This window comes from Poecilia mexicana, unplaced genomic scaffold (assembly GCF_051168715.1).
Source record: "Poecilia mexicana isolate PSO_F unplaced genomic scaffold, ASM5116871v1 scaffold_20, whole genome shotgun sequence".
In the NCBI taxonomy this organism is placed as follows: Eukaryota; Metazoa; Chordata; class Actinopteri; order Cyprinodontiformes; family Poeciliidae; genus Poecilia; species Poecilia mexicana.
The window spans coordinates 1,746,370-1,765,389 of record NW_028263389.1 but is presented as its reverse complement, the minus strand read 5'-3'; the positions used below and the strand labels follow the sequence as shown (position 1 = coordinate 1,765,389).

Sequence of the window (19,020 nt, the reverse complement as noted above, 5' to 3'; positions counted from 1 at the left end):
TGGTGGGGCAGCGTGTGTTGGACCACTCAAACAGCAGACCGTCTGTAACACCAACAGCTGCTTACCTGGTAAAGCAAACACACACGCACACACACACACACACACACACCCACACACGCACACACACACACACAGATGCAGAAAGTGATTGTCTATGAACTGCTTTGCAAAGATGTTCACGCCCGTGGAACTTTTTTAATTCTGGTCACTCAGAACCTCATTGTATGACAGACAGAGGAACAGTGTCAGAGTTAAAAATGGAAGGAGAATCTAAGTGCAGGATACTCACTGACACACTCTATGCAGTCTGACTGAGTTAGAAATATCATGCAATGAAGAACAGACAGGAACTCAAGTCTGTCGATGTGCATAGAAGGTACAGCTTTGATAACAGTGTAAGGTGGCTCCACAGAAATATTGCCTCATGGGAGCTCAGTACAAATGAACCCTACTTTTCAGATTAGGCATTTTTTTTTGGGTTGCTTCTAATTCCATACATATAGCTGTACAGACGTCGTAAAATGAAAAGGAATGATGAATAGTTCTGCAAGGCACATTATCCGACTCTGCTTACATTCCATTGTAAAATTTGCTTTGATGTTGAAGACAAATACATTAAAGGGACATTCACACCTCCAATGTTTAGTCTGCTTTAATCCAACTCTAGTTCGTTTATCAGGAAAGTTGTTTATGGAGGAACAATTGACGTCTGATTGAACCAAAAAAGTGAACTCTGGTCTGCCTAGCAACCTAGGTTTCTGTTCGGATGAAGTGAACTCTGTTGCCATTCGAATGTATATGTGAACAAGCAGGTCTGAGACCGCTCCAACAGCAGGAAGCAGACTATAGCACAGGGCATCCTGGGTAACTAATGCGTAAATGGAGAAATGTTTTGCGTTCTTCTGCTGAAGATAATAGAGAAATCCTACGATTAAAATCTGACGCCAGTCCATTTTTGTTTTCACTTGGTGAAGAAGGGAGCTGCGCTCAGTGTCTTCATCAGAGGTTTTCATGTCGTTTCATTCAGTGGGTCTTGGTGCAGCGCCCCCGCAGGCGAGGAGGTGAACAGGTTCCTCAAAGGGTTTGGTTCGTTTGACTCGGTGCAGTGTGGACGTGAACCACAGCAGCTGAAAACATAACAGATGTTGCAGTTTTGGTCCCCAATCAAACTGAGGCTACCAGACTACCAGCAGTGAAAACACACTCACTGAATGTCTCCGTTTTTATTTCCGGCTGCTGACATATCCCGTCTTGTGTGTTGCAGAGTGTCCCGGCAGGCAGGTTCACAGCAACTGTTCAGCTTCTTGTCCTTTCACATGTGAGGACCTGTGGCCACACACCCAGTGTTTAACTGTACCCTGTACCTCCGGCTGTTCTTGTCCTCCTGGACAGGTCTGGACATCCCTTTGTCTCCATGCGTTTGTGTGTTTTATCCAGCTCCTCTATCGCTGTCTGTAACTATCTCATTGTGTCTTTGCTAGGTGTTGTATGAGGGCTCCTGTGTGCCTCACGCAGACTGTCCCTGTTCGTCACTCTCTTTGCCACCTGAATACCAAAGCTGGAACACGAGCGGCGAAGGCTTTACGGAGGTTCTGCTGCAGCCTGGAACTGTTATTCAGCACCGCTGCAACACATGGTAAGAGACAGGCAGAGGTGTTGATTACCATTATGCTAAATCAGGATCTTTGAGGACATTGGTCCAGAAAATGAAAATTAGGATACCTTATTAAATATTTAGTTCTTTAAAAGGAAATGTTATGGCTTATGTTTTTATTAAAAAGATAGTGATTTAAACTTAAAAGATAGTTATTTTACTCATTATTTTAAAAATGACTTAAATGACTTTTTAACCTGAGGAAAAGTAAACACAACCAGGTCTTTAAAAGCTGGCCTAAGCTGGTGTTTAGTTGCTTTACCTAAAATAGTTAAAATATTTTAGCTTGCTAAAATTAAGCTACTTTAGCTACTAGTTGCTGTAGCTATTTTACCTAAAATAGCTAAAAACTGACTATGTTCCTTTAAAATAATTTTTTCATTGTTCAAACTTAAAAAAACAAACATTTCAGATCTGCTCTTCCTGTTTATCGAGTCACTGACGAGTTTCTCCTCCTTCCAGCGTTTGTCGAAGCGGAGCGTTCAGCTGCACCTCAGAGAGCTGCGACGGTGAGAACCGTTCCACTGATAAAAGCAGTAACCATGTCGGGCTGAACTCAGCACCATGATGGATTAGATATTTTACTGGATGGATAATTACTACCAGCTGTTAGAACAGTTGGGCACAATAACTGAGCTGCAGCCGTATCAATCACAGCTTATGAGAGCCATTACTGGCGTTTTGCTTTTAGAAAAGGATTGTGACGGCTCTTTTAATGTTGTTATGAAGTTTTAGGACGGCATAAAACCACAACAACTGTTTACCCATATTTTGTGTACCATCCAAAAGCTTTTATGTTTAACATGTTGCAGGAAGGTAACTGTTGAGAATGTCTAATAAAACTAGCTGTGGGTCTCGATGAACATTTTTCCATTTTGTTCCAGCAGGTTTTTTATGCAAATCTTATTTTGTGACTAACAAACAGAAGGAAATGTAACAATAAAGTCAGAGATGACAAACAGTTGCTGGAGTCGTGCAACATGAAACGGACAAACGATCAAAAATGATTTCTGTTCCTCTACAACACCTGACGTTTTCATTGATTTGAGGTCCTACTTCACTGTTTTTCCCAGCTGGTGTTGAAGTTGAAGGATTGCTTTAATTTTAGGTGGCCGTGGATTTTTCAGTGTAATTGTACCGGAGCTTTATTTTTCATGCAAGTAAATTTGCTCAGATGACAGTTTTCATTCGTTTGCTGCAGCGAGTAAATTAAAGTCTGAGTGAAGCAGAGGGAGAAACGCGGTCTCTGTTTGTCATGCCGCATAAAGATGTGATACCGAACGACTGCTGTGACGCCTTTCACTTTGCAACAATGCGAGTTTACTGGTGGGATTAAAATTAAGGAGGAAAAAGAATGGAGATGCAGACAGGATCAGAAGTCTGTGGAGTGATAATGAATTGGTAGGAAAAAGAAAGTTCAGAGTGATGGGATGGAGGGTGGGGGGCTCACAGCAGGCGAACGCCTTGGCTGACTCAGCAGTGTTACATCAGGGAAAAGGAAAGTAGCATAAAGAAAAGTGGTTATTTGTCTCTTTTCATCTGTTTTTCTTGTACAAGATGGGATGAAGAAAATTATCACATTTTTTATATTAATTGTAAAACATGACTTTTTGGGTTAGGGTTTGGGATTTACATTTTTTTGCATCTTTTTAAAGACATGGTTGTGAAAAGTGAAATACTGACATTGAAAGTTTTGACAGCATTTAAAGATGCTTTGAAACCCCTGGGTTATTAAATCCAGGCTTTGTTGTTTGCCAAACAACAAAATATGTAACTTTTATGAAAAAAAAAAAAAGGTTTTTTGCATATTTGTTTAAACTGTCACCATTTTCTGACGGTACAGTACGAAGCATATAAACTGTCAAAAGAGGGATCTTTCCTGAGCTGCTAAAGTCACAGGAATAAATTCACCACTCTGGGTCAGAAACAACCAATCAGAGCCAGGAGGAGGGGCTTAGTGCTGGCAATTATTTTAATGGATGTGCTGCTAAATTTGCTAGTGGCAGAAACAACTCACCATTACAGAAAAACATTTTATCTACCGTCATCACAGGCTATGCTAACTCGATTTAGCATTCATGCCAGACTCTATTTAGAAGAAGCTGTAGCATAGCAGAGAACAGGGGAGGGATGATCAGCGCATAGATGAGCATGATTGACAGTGTTAAGTCCCACCCCCTGTACTCTGATTGGTTGTTTCTCATTAGTACTGGGTGAAGGCAGAGAACCACACTGTCACGATATGCAAAAATTTCAACAAATATGTAGAAAAAATATTTTTTATTAACATTACATGCTGCAGATTTAACTGCTTCATCTTGCATTTAAATATTTGTCAATATATGACCTAAACATATTGCGTGAAGTTGTCCTGACCTGCCTTGCTCTGCCCTGGTCCAGTGGCCTGCCAGTGGTCCAGCTGGTCGCCATGGAGTCCATGCTCGGCCAGCTGTGGTACCGGCCAGCAAAGCTCCACCAGACGGGTTCTGCAGCCCAGCCTGTACGGCGGAGCCCCGTGTGACGGACTGAACATCAGGAGTACAACCTGCGTAGCTCCTGACTGTGGTGAGTGAAAGCAGCCCAGAGGAGTGATGTTCAACAGATGGCCACTCCTGGAGATATTTAAAGGTGTCTAAAGCATAGAATAAGGAACAACGCCTTACAGAAGCTTCATACTTGTTAAACTTCTCCACATTTTGTCACCACATACATGACAAAACCCTTTCACAGCCCAAAATCTGAAAGCTGGAACGTCTATTTAAGACCAAAGCACCAGACTGAAGAGTTTTATCTTTCAGTTTTTGGTAGAAAGGGACAGAGAAACCAAAACACTGATAAATCGTGCAAATAGAAATTATTGAGCTTGTTTTAATTTCTCATGTGATTAATTGTTTGTTGCAAAAGGCAACCCTGGAAAAAAATTTGACCTGAGACTTGGTGGAGTTTTATCTTCCAGCAAACATGCAGCTAAACATGCAGACATGGCTGTAGCTGAATACTGGCTCAGTCAAAGGCCAGACTGAAATCTAACTCAGGATTGGAATCAAGGCTTAAAAACTGGGGGTTCAATAAATCCTTAAATTTCCTAAATTTTGGGTGATCAACTGATACTTACATGTGAAGCTGATCTTATCCATGTCTCCGTTTGAATTTTTTAGAAAAAAAAACACAGGAAGATTTCAGTCTCTCCATGTTCAAAGCTGGTAGAGACGCATCCAGAAGTGGAACAGCTGGAGGGATTTATCTCACCTCCCTTTTCCTCCCTGTCTCTCTGTGCAGCGTGTCCCAGCGGGGAGCGGTGGAGGCGGAGCCAGCCGGAAGAGGAGGAGGCCCCACCGTGTGAGAGGAGCTGCGGGGACATTTACTCCGCTCCCCCTGCCAGCTGCAGCCGCTCGGCCGGGGGCTGCGTGTGTCTGGAGGGGCTGTACCGAAACCCGGTGGGCTCCTGCGTCATCCCTGCCCTCTGCCCCTGCCACGACCAGGGAGTCCTGCGAGAGGTACACACACACACGCACACACACACGCATCTGTGCTCACAGTGGAGGTAATCAGACACCTGATGGCCAGTGAAGCTGGCAGCTCGTTCCCATTGTAGCCGTGTGACTGTGCATTTCGCACCGTTCGTCCTCATCGTGGTGTTTACTCATGAAGAAGAAGAGCCTGTAGGAACATGAGCGATCAGGCTCAGGGGCCACATTACACCACAAGGCCTCTCCGTCCCCTCAGCCTCATCCATTATGCAGCGGGGCCCTGTGGAAAGCCTGTTCTCCAGCCGCAACCGGGCAAGCCTGCCAGGAATTATTCATGAAGGAAGGGATATTAGAGCGTTGCTGAATTAATCACACACTGACGAGAGTTCTGCTACCCTCACCTTGATAAGTCTTTCTTCTTTTCTTTCCCTCTCTCTTTTCTCACAGGTCGGCTTTATTTCTCTCGTGGAACAGCCGATTCTTTCCCTCTGTGCTTTCTGTCACATAGGGTTGACTCCTGTTCTTCTGAAGTTTTTTTTTTTTTGTTTGTTTGTTTAATTGACCACCAAATGCCTGCTACATGGTACGGCTCAGTATGAGCAGAAACATCTCATGAGGGAAACTTGTAATAAAGAATAATTAAGATTGAAATGAATGGAACTGGCTCTGATTTGAGTATATAACTGGTTTGTATTGAAGTGAATTTGATTATTCTATTAAGACCTGATTAGATTTAACATAATCCATAAAACTGGATCAGTTTGTCATGTTAAAGCTGCAGTATGGAACTTTTTTTTTGTTTTTTACATATTTGTTGAAACTATCACTATGTGGTGACAGTGTAACATGAGACACACATTCTGTGAAAATAATATCAAGCTCCTACGCCTCCTCTGTGTGGTCAGACTCCCATCTGCAGAAATACAGAAACAGCCAATCAGAGCCAGGAGGAGGGTCTTAGCGCAGTCAATCAGGCTTGTGTATGGTCAATGTGCTAATTGGTTGTTCATGACCAGGTGTGGTGCATTCCTGCAGATGGCAGTAGGAGTGCTGCCATGAGGCGGAAGAGCTCCATTATCTTTTATTTTTTATCTGACTAGCGGCAGCAGCACATTAGCAAACGCACGTCTGCTGAGTTCATTGTGTGCCAAGTTCATACACTCCTAAGAACGGCTGTAAACAACACAATGGAGGAGCATTGTTGTGTTTCATGCTGAAGGAGTGTCAGATAAAACAGGAGCTTCCTGCTGAGGCCAATTTCAAGGCATCTAATTGCAACGTCAGGTTATTTTTATTTGCTATAAAAAGCTGAAGGTAACACAGTTACTTGAGTGTACTATAAAATAGCAGAACAATATGTAATAAAAAGAAAAAAATAGCGAAAAGTGGTAAAGAACTGTATACAATGGAGTAAATTATGGGTTTGGTTTGTCTTTTAAGAAAAATGTCAGGTCAGAACTATTAAATGTCTTACAAAATCCCCCAGGGATCTGCTGAACCACAGGCCTTATATTGTTATATTTGTAAAGTTGAATAACACGAGTTAAATGTAGAACTCTTTTTATTTTCATTGACGATGGTTAGAATGAAAAAAGTGGGCTCCAGACAAATGAAAGCAGAAAAGCTGCGTTTTGGGGACGAAAATAAATTTTGTAGGTTCCTATTTATGTGAAACAGCTTTAGAAAATCCTTTTGTCAAGAAAAACAGGGCCGATTCACCGTCTGAGAAAATCAAACGCCTCAACCAGACCGCCACAAAAGACCTCAGGCTCCAATAGACGTTAAGTAGGCCAATGCACATTATTGGGTTTTGCAAGTTATGTTCAGGGTCATGATTCTGTTATGATTCTCACACAGCAAACACAAGGTTTTAATAATTAATGACTCCACACAAACATTAACCAGGAGTGGTAGAAATGTTATTTCCTATTCTTAGAAAAATAGATTTTACTAGTGAATGTAATAATGTGTGTGTTTTTTGCTCTGTGTCTGTGTGTGTGTGTGTGTGTGTGTGTGTGTGTGTGTGTGTGTGTGTGTGTGTGTGTGTGCGTGTGTGTGTGTGTGCGTGCGTGTGTGTGTGTGAGGCAGGCGGGATCGGAGTGGGAAGAGGGCTGTCTTTCATGCAGCTGTGTGAACGGGAGGACGCTGTGCCAGGCGAAGTGTCCTCCACTTTACTGCGAAGAGGTGAGAGCCAGAAATGAATAAAAGATTTACATAACCAGGTAATGTGCTGCCAATGCTAATATTGTTTCTGCAAAATGTTCACAATTAGAACCTTAGATTTTCCTTTATATCACTGGGCTTATGCCAAATATTTAAAAATACGTCCTTTCAACAACCTTACTGAAACCATTCAGACATAATGGAGCAGAAACATCACGGATAATTTGTCAATACTAGATCATTTAGATATATATTTGAACACTAACTGGCTCAAACAGCAGTGAAATAACAAACTACATGCTGCCATTCACTGAGCTGAATGTCACCCACCAGGCTGCGGTCTCTGTTTTACCCCACAGCAACGGATATTTTGTTCTAACATGTTTCTACAGGAAAGTCTTGTGGTTCTAAATCTAAATTACGCAGGAACCATGACACAGTGCATCTCGCACTGACAGATTTTGAAGCCAACTCACCCCCACCCACTGACCACAACTACTGCAGGTTTTACCCAACTGAGAATCGGAGATAAAATCAAGCAAAAAATCAAGTCGTGTCTCCAAATTTCAGACTCGTTTTTGCTTTAAGACTAGGTAATTATTCAAAACGGTAAACGAGAGCAGATGTTTTGGTAATTCAGCCATTATAAATAAAGTTAATTTTATATGGGCAAGGACAACAGCAAATAATAAAACTGTTGCAATGGCATAATCTATGCACTAATCTGCTAAAGATGCTGTGATGTATATATGGACGTATTTCAGACAAAATATGACAAATGAGGCAGAACTAATTCATGTTAAGGCAGAATGCTTAGGTGTTGAACAGTAAATGTGATTTTCTTGTTAAAGATCAACAATATCAAAATAGGCCATAATTTTATAACAACTGGCATTACAGTTAGAGAGCAGCTGACATAAAATCACAGACGACACTAACAGCAGGTGGTGCGAGTCGAGATTAGTCAGGAAGTTTGATGACTCAGGATCTAAATAAAGTGCTGTCATGGCGACCTCTGATTTGTTATTTAGGATAAAATGCTTTGAGTAATGGCATTCAGACGAATTTGCAGCTTTTGTACTGGTTTGGAGTAGATTTCTAACACAACTATTCTGGTCCTTTTAAACTTATATTTCTGTAATTCTATCTGTAACACGGAACATCATTGAACTGTGATAATATATCTTACGTCACTTATTATTATTATTATTATTATTATTATTATTATTATTATTATTATTATTATTATTATTATTATTCACAGAACGCTTTTGAATGCACTGAGATAAAACAATTCTCTGCCACCAGGAAACATTGTCAGATCTAGACCAGTAAAATCCAACTAAATACTGTGTGGTGAAGTCAGAGTAAAGTTTTTTAGCTTGTACTCAAACAGGCGACCCAGAGAGAAAGGTGCACTGCAAGTCTTTCTAAAACATGTTAAGCCTTGACCTCAGAATGGAACAGTCCACCGAATGTCTCTGGTGGTCTGGTGGCTATGGCTAAAATGACCCGTCTTCCCTGAAGGGGAAGGAAGATGTTCTCTAAGAGTCACCGGCTGAAGCGGATCAATACCAGACTTAACTGTTTTCCTTACTGTCTCAGTTCCTGTAAAGCACCGTCTTTACTTCATAAGATTAGTTCAATTTCAGGCTAATTCAACCTGTATTTGATCAAAGCTGAAAGCCTCAAGTTTTATTCTCCTATCCAATGACAACGCTCATCCCACCAGGAACTGATTGCCTTGTATCAGTAACAATATAGTTAGATTTTCTTCCCTGTTACTTAGCCTTTAAAAAAATATTACTCAAATTCTTTTTGAGCAATTCTTTTGTATTGGTTTATTCTAGATAAACTCCACTTCTTTAACAGAGCTAAGAAATGTTATCATTTAATGCTAGATTTGTCTTAGCTTGTTCAGTTTTTTCTCAGATACACTATGACACTGTGAGTCAGGCCAGATTCAAACATTACATCAAATTTCCCACAACAATGTCCCAACCAACATGGGACAGCTAGCGAAAAGTTTGTGCTAACTTTAAAGCACTAATAATAAACATTTGTTCTCCTAGCATTAAGGCTAAAGCACTATACCAACACACTGTAGAGCTTTAGCAGCTAGCCATGCTCACCAATACTCAGGAGCAACTTGGGACAGCTAGCTAAAAAGTTAGTTGCGCTAACCCTTAAACACTGATCATAAACATTAGTTCTGCTAACACTAAAGCGCTATACCATCACAGTATTTAGCAAAAGCTAATGCTAAAACACTGAAGCACTAAATTTAACCATAGTGCATGCATTAGGCTACAACATGGTATATCAACCTCAGCAGAATCAAATTTGTCATCGCACACCTACCTGTAAGTTTAGATGAAGCGAGGAGAAAATGTAACTTTTCAGGCCTTATAAAAAAAAACTTCCCCTTGGAGGGCAAGTTCAAAATAAGCCACAGCAGGCAAAATCTGCCGTCTCATTCTTGACACTGTGACCTGAATAGGTATTTTTAGCTCATGGTTGCTGTACGTAGGCAGTGATGAACGTAAATGGGCCAATGCAATGATTCCGTCTGACACTCTCAAATTCCTTCCTGTTTTCTCTGAGTTATGCCTCCATGAAGTTACACCTCAGTCGGTACGAAAAGGTCATTTAATGCCTGCTGGTTTCCATCTCAACACTGCTTTCTGTCAGCATGCAGTGATTTATGAGTCAGCTTTGAGCTCCTTGTTCTGGGTAGTTTACTGAACGTGTTATCAAAGCTGGTGAGAAAACCTGTCAGGAGGTTTTCCTCTCAAACACAACGACTCTTTGTCATCCATTAGATCCAGACACGGATGATTATACAACAAACACATTCGATGAGTTTTCAAAATGGAAGGTAAAACGACTCAAATGTAAACATACAAGCTAAAGAATATTAGGATACTTTCATATTTAAATGTCCCTTAGCAAGATGCAGAGAAACTACAGATTCTTTTGTTGAAATTCACAAGCTGAAAGAACGAATTGCACACATTTTTAATATAGTTAAGGTCATGGTCATTCCAGAGTGTTAATGTTTCAGAACCAGCGCTGATGTGTGTTTGGGGTCATTGCCTTACCGAACATCCTATTTTATCCAAGCTTTGTCTCGCTACCTGGCAATTTGAATTTGTTAGCTACTCTCCATTTCTTTTTAATATTCCTTCCTCTTTGTGTGAGGTACCATTATCGACTGCACTGACTGGCCGGTCACCTGAACAAAGAAACAACAAACAAGCAGGCAGGGAAGAATGTGAATGTTTTGTTTGGGAAACCCAGCAGCTGATTTTATTTTGGCCTGACTGGAGCGTTGGAAAGCAGATACATTCTTTCCTATCTGCTATGGCCTGGAAGGGAGCCACCATATGAAGTTATTAACTTTGTTCTTTTGTGACATCAGTCTCATTGTTAGTAAGTGGTTGAAAGATCTGTAGATTGTTAAATTACACAGAGTAAACTGCTTTGTTTACCCTCTGTTGATGATTCATGCTTGGTTGCCCGTACTGGTGGAACTGGATGTTTATGGCTCCAGGATTGTGAACATATTACTTACTGAAAATTTGCATTAATGTTTATCATGTTATTCTTGTCTTAACAATACATTGTGTGTTGCATAAACCCTTTACCCAAGAAAAGGAAGAGCTCCAATGCATTTTTATAAAGGCCAAAAATAAATAATGATGAGTCCATGTAAAGTCCTGACTGGCATTGTAAATATTTTACACTATTATTCAATTTTTTCCCACATTTCTCATATTAAAAACTCCAGAGCCTGAAGTGGTCTTGTGGCACAGCAGAGGATAAAAGGGTTTTTGGATGTCTGTGTATGTTGAGGTGCCACAGAGCAGTGAAGGATGCTGAGGTGCCACAATGCAAAAGTCTACTCTTAGACTTCCCCAGCAGCTTTTGTCAGCCCTGGGTATCACACAGCACCACACATTTCATTGTCTGCTTGGTGACTGTCCTGCATATCTTCTCCTTTGCAGTGTCATTCCTTCACACTCCCTCCTGTGTGTTCCTGCAGCCCTGTCTCCTCCGTACTATTTTTAGTCTCCTCATTTGTGTCTTATTTTTGTCCCTTTTGCCATTTTCCACCCTGGTTTCTCTAACATAGCTGTCCAGCTTAGAAAAAGAAGAAAACAATATCCTCTTGTAATTCTAGGGTATGTCCTAGAATTTTTCTGAGAAAAGTCAACTAATTTTATTTTTGTGTGTGTGTGTGTGTGTAGTGTGACCCAAGACCAGTTGAGCATTTGTGTATGGAGATATTCTACCAGCTTTATTCAGTCAACAGTAGCTGCGGTTGAGATTTTGAAAATAAATTCTCGTAATGGAAATACCGCTTTTGAAAAAACTCGTTTCTTTGATAAAAAATTTGGATGAGATGATTTCTTTGGCTGCGTCAACATTGGTTGTTTTCCCAAAAAAGTTAACGGAAACACTCTTTTCACATCACACAAGTCACATGATCAACAACCAGGTGTTACCACTGGCGCAGACCACGAAGAAGATAACAGGAAGTCGTTGTAGGAGGATGATGGTACAGCATTTTATCGCATGTACAAACTTTTTCCTGTGTGATTTTAATTGTGTTTCTTACTTAATGGAAACACAGCAATTGTGAAATTGTGTTTTTTCACTTTGCGCACATTTGTAATGGAAATGCAGCTACTGTCAGAGACAGATAGCCATGTCCCTGACTTTACAACTGATCAAAAATGAAAAGCTAATCTAATTCAACCAAACTAATGAAATATAATCTAATATGTTTGGAAAGTTTGAGAAAACACTGAACACTCAGACACAAACTTATGCAAGCAGAGGAAATCTCTGGGATCTTCCGAGCTGAAGGTCAACAAGTTCACCTTTCCAAATCAGGCAAAGTCTCCAACAGTTTTCAGTTCACTAAAACATCTAACAAACAAAATCCCACAGCATGAAGAACACTGACATCAAAACATCCAAACACGTACAGTATGCTGCAAGAAGGAAACCAATGTTGTATGATGATGGTTCTCTAAAATACAGAAACTCAATATTTTTACTACTTTGATTTTGATGAGATGATTACATTTAAGACACGACTAAGAAAAACCTAAAGTAGGCTTTTTTTTTCTTTTTTTTTTTAAGGTGGTGGTAGAGTTATAGATTTGAATAAAATGATCTGAAATGTATCAAATGAAAAATGATTGGCAGGTTGGAGGGAGGTTAGGTAAAGCTTTCATCCTATTAATTAAAAATAGAAAATACAAATAACTTCCAAAGTAAATGCCATCACTGATGTGGTCCAAATGTGGTTCTGTCACTCTGAACAGAACAAACAGTGGGACGTTTGTTGAAGACTTGATGAATCCTATTCTATCAACTGGATTTCCTTTACCCTTTGATTATTATTAAAAATACACGCAACATAAAAAACTATCCAAACATCAGGGTCTCCCACATTTTGCTTTTAATATATTTGTTTATTTATATATAGCTGCAAAATATTTAGGCCTGTGAAGATAACACATTTCTGGATAAACTGTTCCTGAAGTTATTGCGATAAAGTAAAATATTGTTGTTTTGAGACTATTTTTAAGTAATATGATGGTAATGGCAAAATAATAATGCAAGAGCACATTCTGACAGATCATTAAACTTTAAATTCTAATGAACAGTTAACACTGGAACTGGAAGACTTTTTAAAATATACAAAATAAACAAAACAAATAAAATGAATTTTGAAGTCTTTGTAAACAAAATTGTCCTTCAAATTAAGGGCTAGTTCAGACTAAAGCACAAAACTCAAAGACTTTTACCATCCAGTTTTTGGTAGAAAGAGACAAAAAAAGAGATAAATCATGTCAACGGATCAATTTATCATGTGATTAATTGATTTATTGATTTTTGTGGCAGGCCTAATAATATTCTATGACTTCAACATTTATGATATAGAATATTGATCTTCGGTTCCGTGGCCGACTGGATTGACCCCAATTTGTGGTTTTTAAAAGTTACACTGTTAAAAAAAAATCTTCAGTAGACAATTTGAAAACTATGCTGAAGTAATCATCATCTCCTTCTCAGGGGGAAGTGAAAGTGGAGGAACCAGGCAGCTGCTGTCCAGTCTGCAGGAAACAGTTCCCAGGTCAGTGCAACATGCAGGACGTTAGCGCTGTGTCTGGATTCGTGGATTATTCTCTCCCTGATGCTTTTCATTGTCATGTTAATCTGTCTCTTAATCGGCACGTCAGATATTCTCCCTCATCTTTCAACTCTTTGGGAGTTTATACGGATTGGGACACGGAACAAAGCAGATGATGCTAATGTGAAGCAAACTGTTCTGACAAGCACATATTGAAACAGCCTTAATGGTGATGGCCTCCAAAGCACTTCAGTGGATGTGAATGCTCCATTCTTCATTTTCTAAAAGGGTAAAAACCGAGTGCTGCAGTCCCCAATTAGTGAGAGATTACATTACTTAGCCTACAGTGGGGCTTTAATCTGTCTCCCTGTGGAAGAAATGTCACATGCTGTGAGGGCAGGGCAATGTCACCGTGCTCTCTGCTCTTCCTTCCCCTCATATCATCCCTCTGTTGTTTTTTTTTCTATGCAGAAACTAAACGATTTTGTGCTTTTGCTGCGTTTCCTCGTCTCTCTGTGTCCCCTTCTCCTCTGTCCTCGTCTCTGTTTCCACCAGGTGAGCCTGGGGCGGAGTGCAGGCGCTACGTCGAGGTCCGGAACATCACCAAGGGAGACTGTCGACTTGACAACGTGGAGGTCAGCTTCTGCAGGGGACGCTGTCTGTCCTGGACTGATGTCATCATGGAGGTATGGGCAGATGAGATGAATACACACTCGCGTATTTTGACAATCTTTCTGTCTGAACAAATGACTTTCATACGACTGAAATTTTATATTATTTAAATGTCATATACTGGTGAAACCTGCTATAACGTCAAATTTCTCCATTTGGTCTATGAAGCTTGATCCACCTCAAGGTTCTTTAGTGTGCTTTTATAAAATAAAACAAAGTTTAACACATACATTTTTCTAAATACTCTCCCAAGTTCAAACTAAGTTATCTGCTCGACTTGGAACCTTCACATGTCTTCAAAACAAAGGTTCATGATTCATTAATGGATAGATGAGCCATGGGAAATGCATGTACTTATCTTGTTTTTCCTTTCTCCTTGTTTTTGTCTTTTCATCCTTTTAAAACAGCAAACTCATCACTATGGTGACACGAATCTTCCTTGGCATCCACACATTCATTGTTGTGGAAAAAAGAAATAAAATAACGTCAGTTACTCCGGGGAGATGAGTAAAAATAAACATTAGCTCTGCCAAATGTATCATAATGTCTCGTTACCATGGCAACCAGGAATTTGAAATGGTGACTAGGCAGCACAGAAAAGTTTTATTTTCATTCACCAAGGGCTGACCTGTTGTCTGGATTGAGGATGTTTTAATTGGACCATTAAATGGACAACATAAGTAAAAGAATGTGTTGTTATAGTTTGTCTTTCGATTTACTAAAACATTGAGTGGTTATTGTTCATTTTAAACAATTAAGTTTGACATTAATTTTGCCCTTTTCAGCTGACTCAAATTAGATGCCAGCCTTTGATATTTGTTATGTTGCATCCTTGTCTGAGATTTAGTATCCACCCTGTTTATTGAGTCAGCCACAATCACCTGGTGCTAAAACTGGCATAAACTAAAACACCCCATCCTCACAGTTAAACACTGATTTTCACACCATTGATCCCAGTATATATGCACTATTCAGTATGGGTGAGCATTAAAAGCTGTTGACAGACTTTTAACATATGACAGGACTCGAGATTGTTTTTATTGTGTCTTGCTGTAAAATTAAATGCCCACTGGGACATGAATAAAGTTTGACATGTTTCTATTTAGCTTATTTAGTTTATCTATCTATGGAACTATCTAGCTTAGCCATCTTTCAATCTAACTAGCTAGCTTTGATGTTTGCAGGTCTCTGGAGCACAACGTGAAGCTCAAACGTCATTCGAAACTTAAAAGCCACATTTGGAAACATGGTTTCTCAGGCCTTTGCCCAGACTATGGGGATTGAAGAGATAATATATATATATATAGCCATATTATTCTTGTGGTTAAAAGTCCTTTCATCTGGTAAATGTACAAATGTTTCGTAATATTATCACCACTTTTAGACTTATGAGAAAATGAATTGTCCGCCACATGGGTGACATAACTACTTCCAGAACTGGCCCGTATTTGGCATGGACAGATCTGGCCCATGTGTTGCATGCCATGTGTGAACCGTGCCATCATTGCCAGACCTGGTGGCCTGGGTGTGATTGGCATAGCTATGTAGCTTATCTATCTAGCTAACTATCTCTTTCCATCTAGCTAGTGATATAGTTTATCTATCTTTCTATCCATCTACATCTGTGTCTATCTAAATTTGCTCTATTTCTTAATGTTTAGACAATACTAAAACACATTTTCACTTATGCCACCATTCATGGCAAGAAAAGCTAACATGATAGCACTTTTAGCTACAAAACAAGGGTCCTCTGTTTCAGTCTGGTTCTCATTTTACTTCCTCTCTTTTCTGTTGCTTTTCTCCCTCTCCACATGCAGGAGCCCCACCTCCGCTCAGAGTGCGAGTGCTGCAGCTACAAGCTGGACCTGGTGAAACCGGTCCGCTTCCTCAACCTGCATTGCGCGAGCGGAGAAAGTGAGCAGGTCTTCCTACCAGTCATTACCAGCTGCGAGTGCACCAGCTGCCACGGTGAGGAACACTGGGCAGGGGGATTTGCATATCTGTCTCTCACGTCGGTATGAAAATGAGGCATATGCTAAGACTGTACACAAAAGACAGATGAGTGCACAGTGCTGACTTGTAGCCAACAACATGCTTTTCAAACAAAGGGTCAGAGATTTTCTCCTATAGACCATTGTTCTTCATAAAGCCACATTAATTATGCCTTTTCCTCATCTTTTTGAAGAAAGAGAAATGAAAGCTGTTACATAAAAAAAAAACATTTTTGTAATGGGAAGTTATATAGAAACTGTTGACAGAATAATTTCCTACATAATTTAACTTGAGTATTACATTTACTTGAGGGAATCTAAATTAAAAGGTGAACAAAAAAGTTGATTTATTTCAGTAATTCAAATTCTGATAATTCAAATAATAGCTTCAGCTAAAAGCAAAAATCTAATTTTAAAATAATACATAAGAATTGAGAGTGTTATTTTCAATTAATTAATAGTAGAATTAAACATGTAAAAGATAAATTCAACCCGTTCTCTATTTTATTTTTATTTTCTGCACACAAATGTCCCCAGCTGGAATTATGTGTTGTGTTTCTGGTACATCTGTAAATCTGACGCACAAGTGACATCTGCAAACAATGATGGATGACAAAGCTGCTTCTCTTTGTCCACAGGGGGCTCATCATTGTTTCATGAATGATCTGAGATGCTGGAAAAGCCTATTGTTGTGTTCAAGTTATGCTAAAAGGAGTTAGCCTGTCAGTGAAGCTACTCAAGCCTAAAATAGCATCTCAATGGTAAACATGTAGCAGTAGCTCAGACGTCCCCGAAGCTAACATCCACAGTCCACACTTCTAAAGATGTGGATGTGAATCTATGACTTCCTATCAGCTCTGACATCAGAATGGATCACCATCATTAGTGGTTTGGCTCAGACATTCATATCTAGAAAAATGAGTAAATTTGTTTTATGAATAAATTAATTTATCTGTTAATAAAACCCATTTATACATATAAAAAAATCTCAGAGAAAAATGTAAAAAGAACGGGTTATCCACAAAGTTACTGTCAGAAGCTAGGTAAAATGTGATTTGAAATGAAAAGGCTACAACATTGATTTTTCTTTTTCAAACTTTTCAAATACTTAATTAGTTCTCAATAATTATATAACTCCACTCATGTTCAGTCCAATTATCCAGTCAGTGACTCTGGGCTCAAACATAAACATGCAGCCAATGGCATTTTCATATATGTAGTAGATGCACATCCACTGAAGTCTCGGTTAAACAGGTGTTAGCCTTTCATGCTCATGAATAATGAAAGCAGAGCTCCGACCTCTGAAGGAGTTGCATGTTAAACCATTAATCAACCTGGTTAATTGCGTTAGTTAATTGGAAAGCATCACCCACCACCTCCCACAGCTACTCTGCTGCACACATTACGCCTGACAGCTCCACTTTTAGGGACAATCCGTCTCTAATGCACACACACACACACACACACCCATGCACACACACATGCAAAAATGAGAGCACATGTACAGCTCTGGAAAAAATTAAGAGACCAGTTAAAATGATCAGTTTCTCTGATTTTATTCTTTATATGTTTATGTTTGAGTAAAATGAACATTGTTCTTTTATTCTGAACTACTGACATGTCTCTGAAATTCCAAGCAGAAATTGGAATTAGTATTTATTTGCAGTAAATGAAAAATGGTTTCAGACCTCAAATAATGCAAAGAACATAAGTTCATGTTCATTTAGAAACAACAATACTAATGTTTGAACTCAGGAAGAGTTCAGAAATGAATAATTGGTGGAAAAACCAGGAGGAGGAAAAACAATGAGGTTCAGTGCAGTGGGCTCTTAACTTTTCCAGAGCTGTAGATGCACACACACACACACACGCACACACACACACACACACAAAAACAAAAACACACATCATTTGAAACATAAAATCTAACTGACCTCTAGATTCTTACCATATTTATTTTAAAATGAGGTCTAAATCACAGAAACTGTAGGAAGTCATGTTGATTGTTATAATCCGTAAATGTTTTTTTTTCTTGTTTTTGTTTTTTGTTTTGTTTTGTGTGAAGCAGCAGAGCCAGCCTGCATCACTTCCCTGTTTCCTCTCTTCACAGGAGGCGACGTGTCCAAACGCTGAGCTGAGTTTGCGGCTCGAGTGTGTGTGCGTGTGTGTGTGTGTGGATGAGTGTGTGTCAGGTAGAGTGGGAACAGTCTGAACCCCATGCTGAGCGAAGCAGCATTCTGACAGCCAGCTCTGTGATAAATGGATGTTTCCAGGATGAGCAGATGGATGGACAGACGAGTGAAAGCGGCTCTTGAAGGACACACTGGGCCACGTAGTTTCAAGTTCTTGCTCTGCAGCTTCTTCTTCCTGTACAGTCTTTTCCTACTGAGTGTTTATAGTTTGATCCAAGTATAACCTGTTACGCATTAAGAGATGTTTGATGAGTATCTTATGTCTGCTGCCAGTATTCTTGTTTCCAACTGTTGAGTTTATCAATAAAAATGCTTATTCTGGAAGTTATTCTCCCTGTCGTTTGTTTTTCATTGATAGTCGTGACTAGTCACTGACATGAGGAAATGAAGTGAATGACTCAGCAGTTTCTCATTAGTGTGTCATGGAGCTGTGATGGATTGTAGAGGTGAAGAACACAGACAGACAGGAAGCAGGTAGAATCTAAAGACAAGAGAAAATTCCAAGAAAAAAAAAAAAGAATAAACTAAAAGCAAAGTAGAACAAGAGGAAACCTTCATGATGGTAACAGGGAAAAGAGCAGGTAGTAATAGGAGGATCTGACCAATGAGAAGCCTGATATGTTCATAACAAAACAGCCTTTTTTTCTTAAGCGAGTCTAAACTTTTCCTGCTTTTCATAAATTTGAATTTGCTTTACTCTACTCATCCTAACAGAACTGGTTTAACTGAG

The 19,020-nt window shown here is 39.6% G+C and overlaps 1 protein-coding gene across 1 annotated transcript in view; it reads left to right on the top strand.

The window, feature by feature from the left end:
- Positions 1 to 18,614, top strand: part of sspo (SCO-spondin) — a 76,248-nt gene extending 57,634 nt beyond the window's left edge. Inside the window, 9 exon segments of the mRNA XM_088001615.1 lie at positions 1,278 to 1,392; positions 1,482 to 1,636; positions 2,117 to 2,163; positions 4,934 to 5,151; positions 7,213 to 7,308; positions 13,378 to 13,438; positions 13,991 to 14,121; positions 15,925 to 16,075; positions 18,209 to 18,614. Coding sequence (XP_087857741.1) covers positions 1,278 to 1,392; positions 1,482 to 1,636; positions 2,117 to 2,163; positions 4,934 to 5,151; positions 7,213 to 7,308; positions 13,378 to 13,438; positions 13,991 to 14,121; positions 15,925 to 16,075; positions 18,209 to 18,231 — 997 coding nt within the window. The 3' untranslated portion in view covers positions 18,232 to 18,614.
- The last annotated feature ends 406 nt before the right edge of the window (positions 18,615 to 19,020 follow it).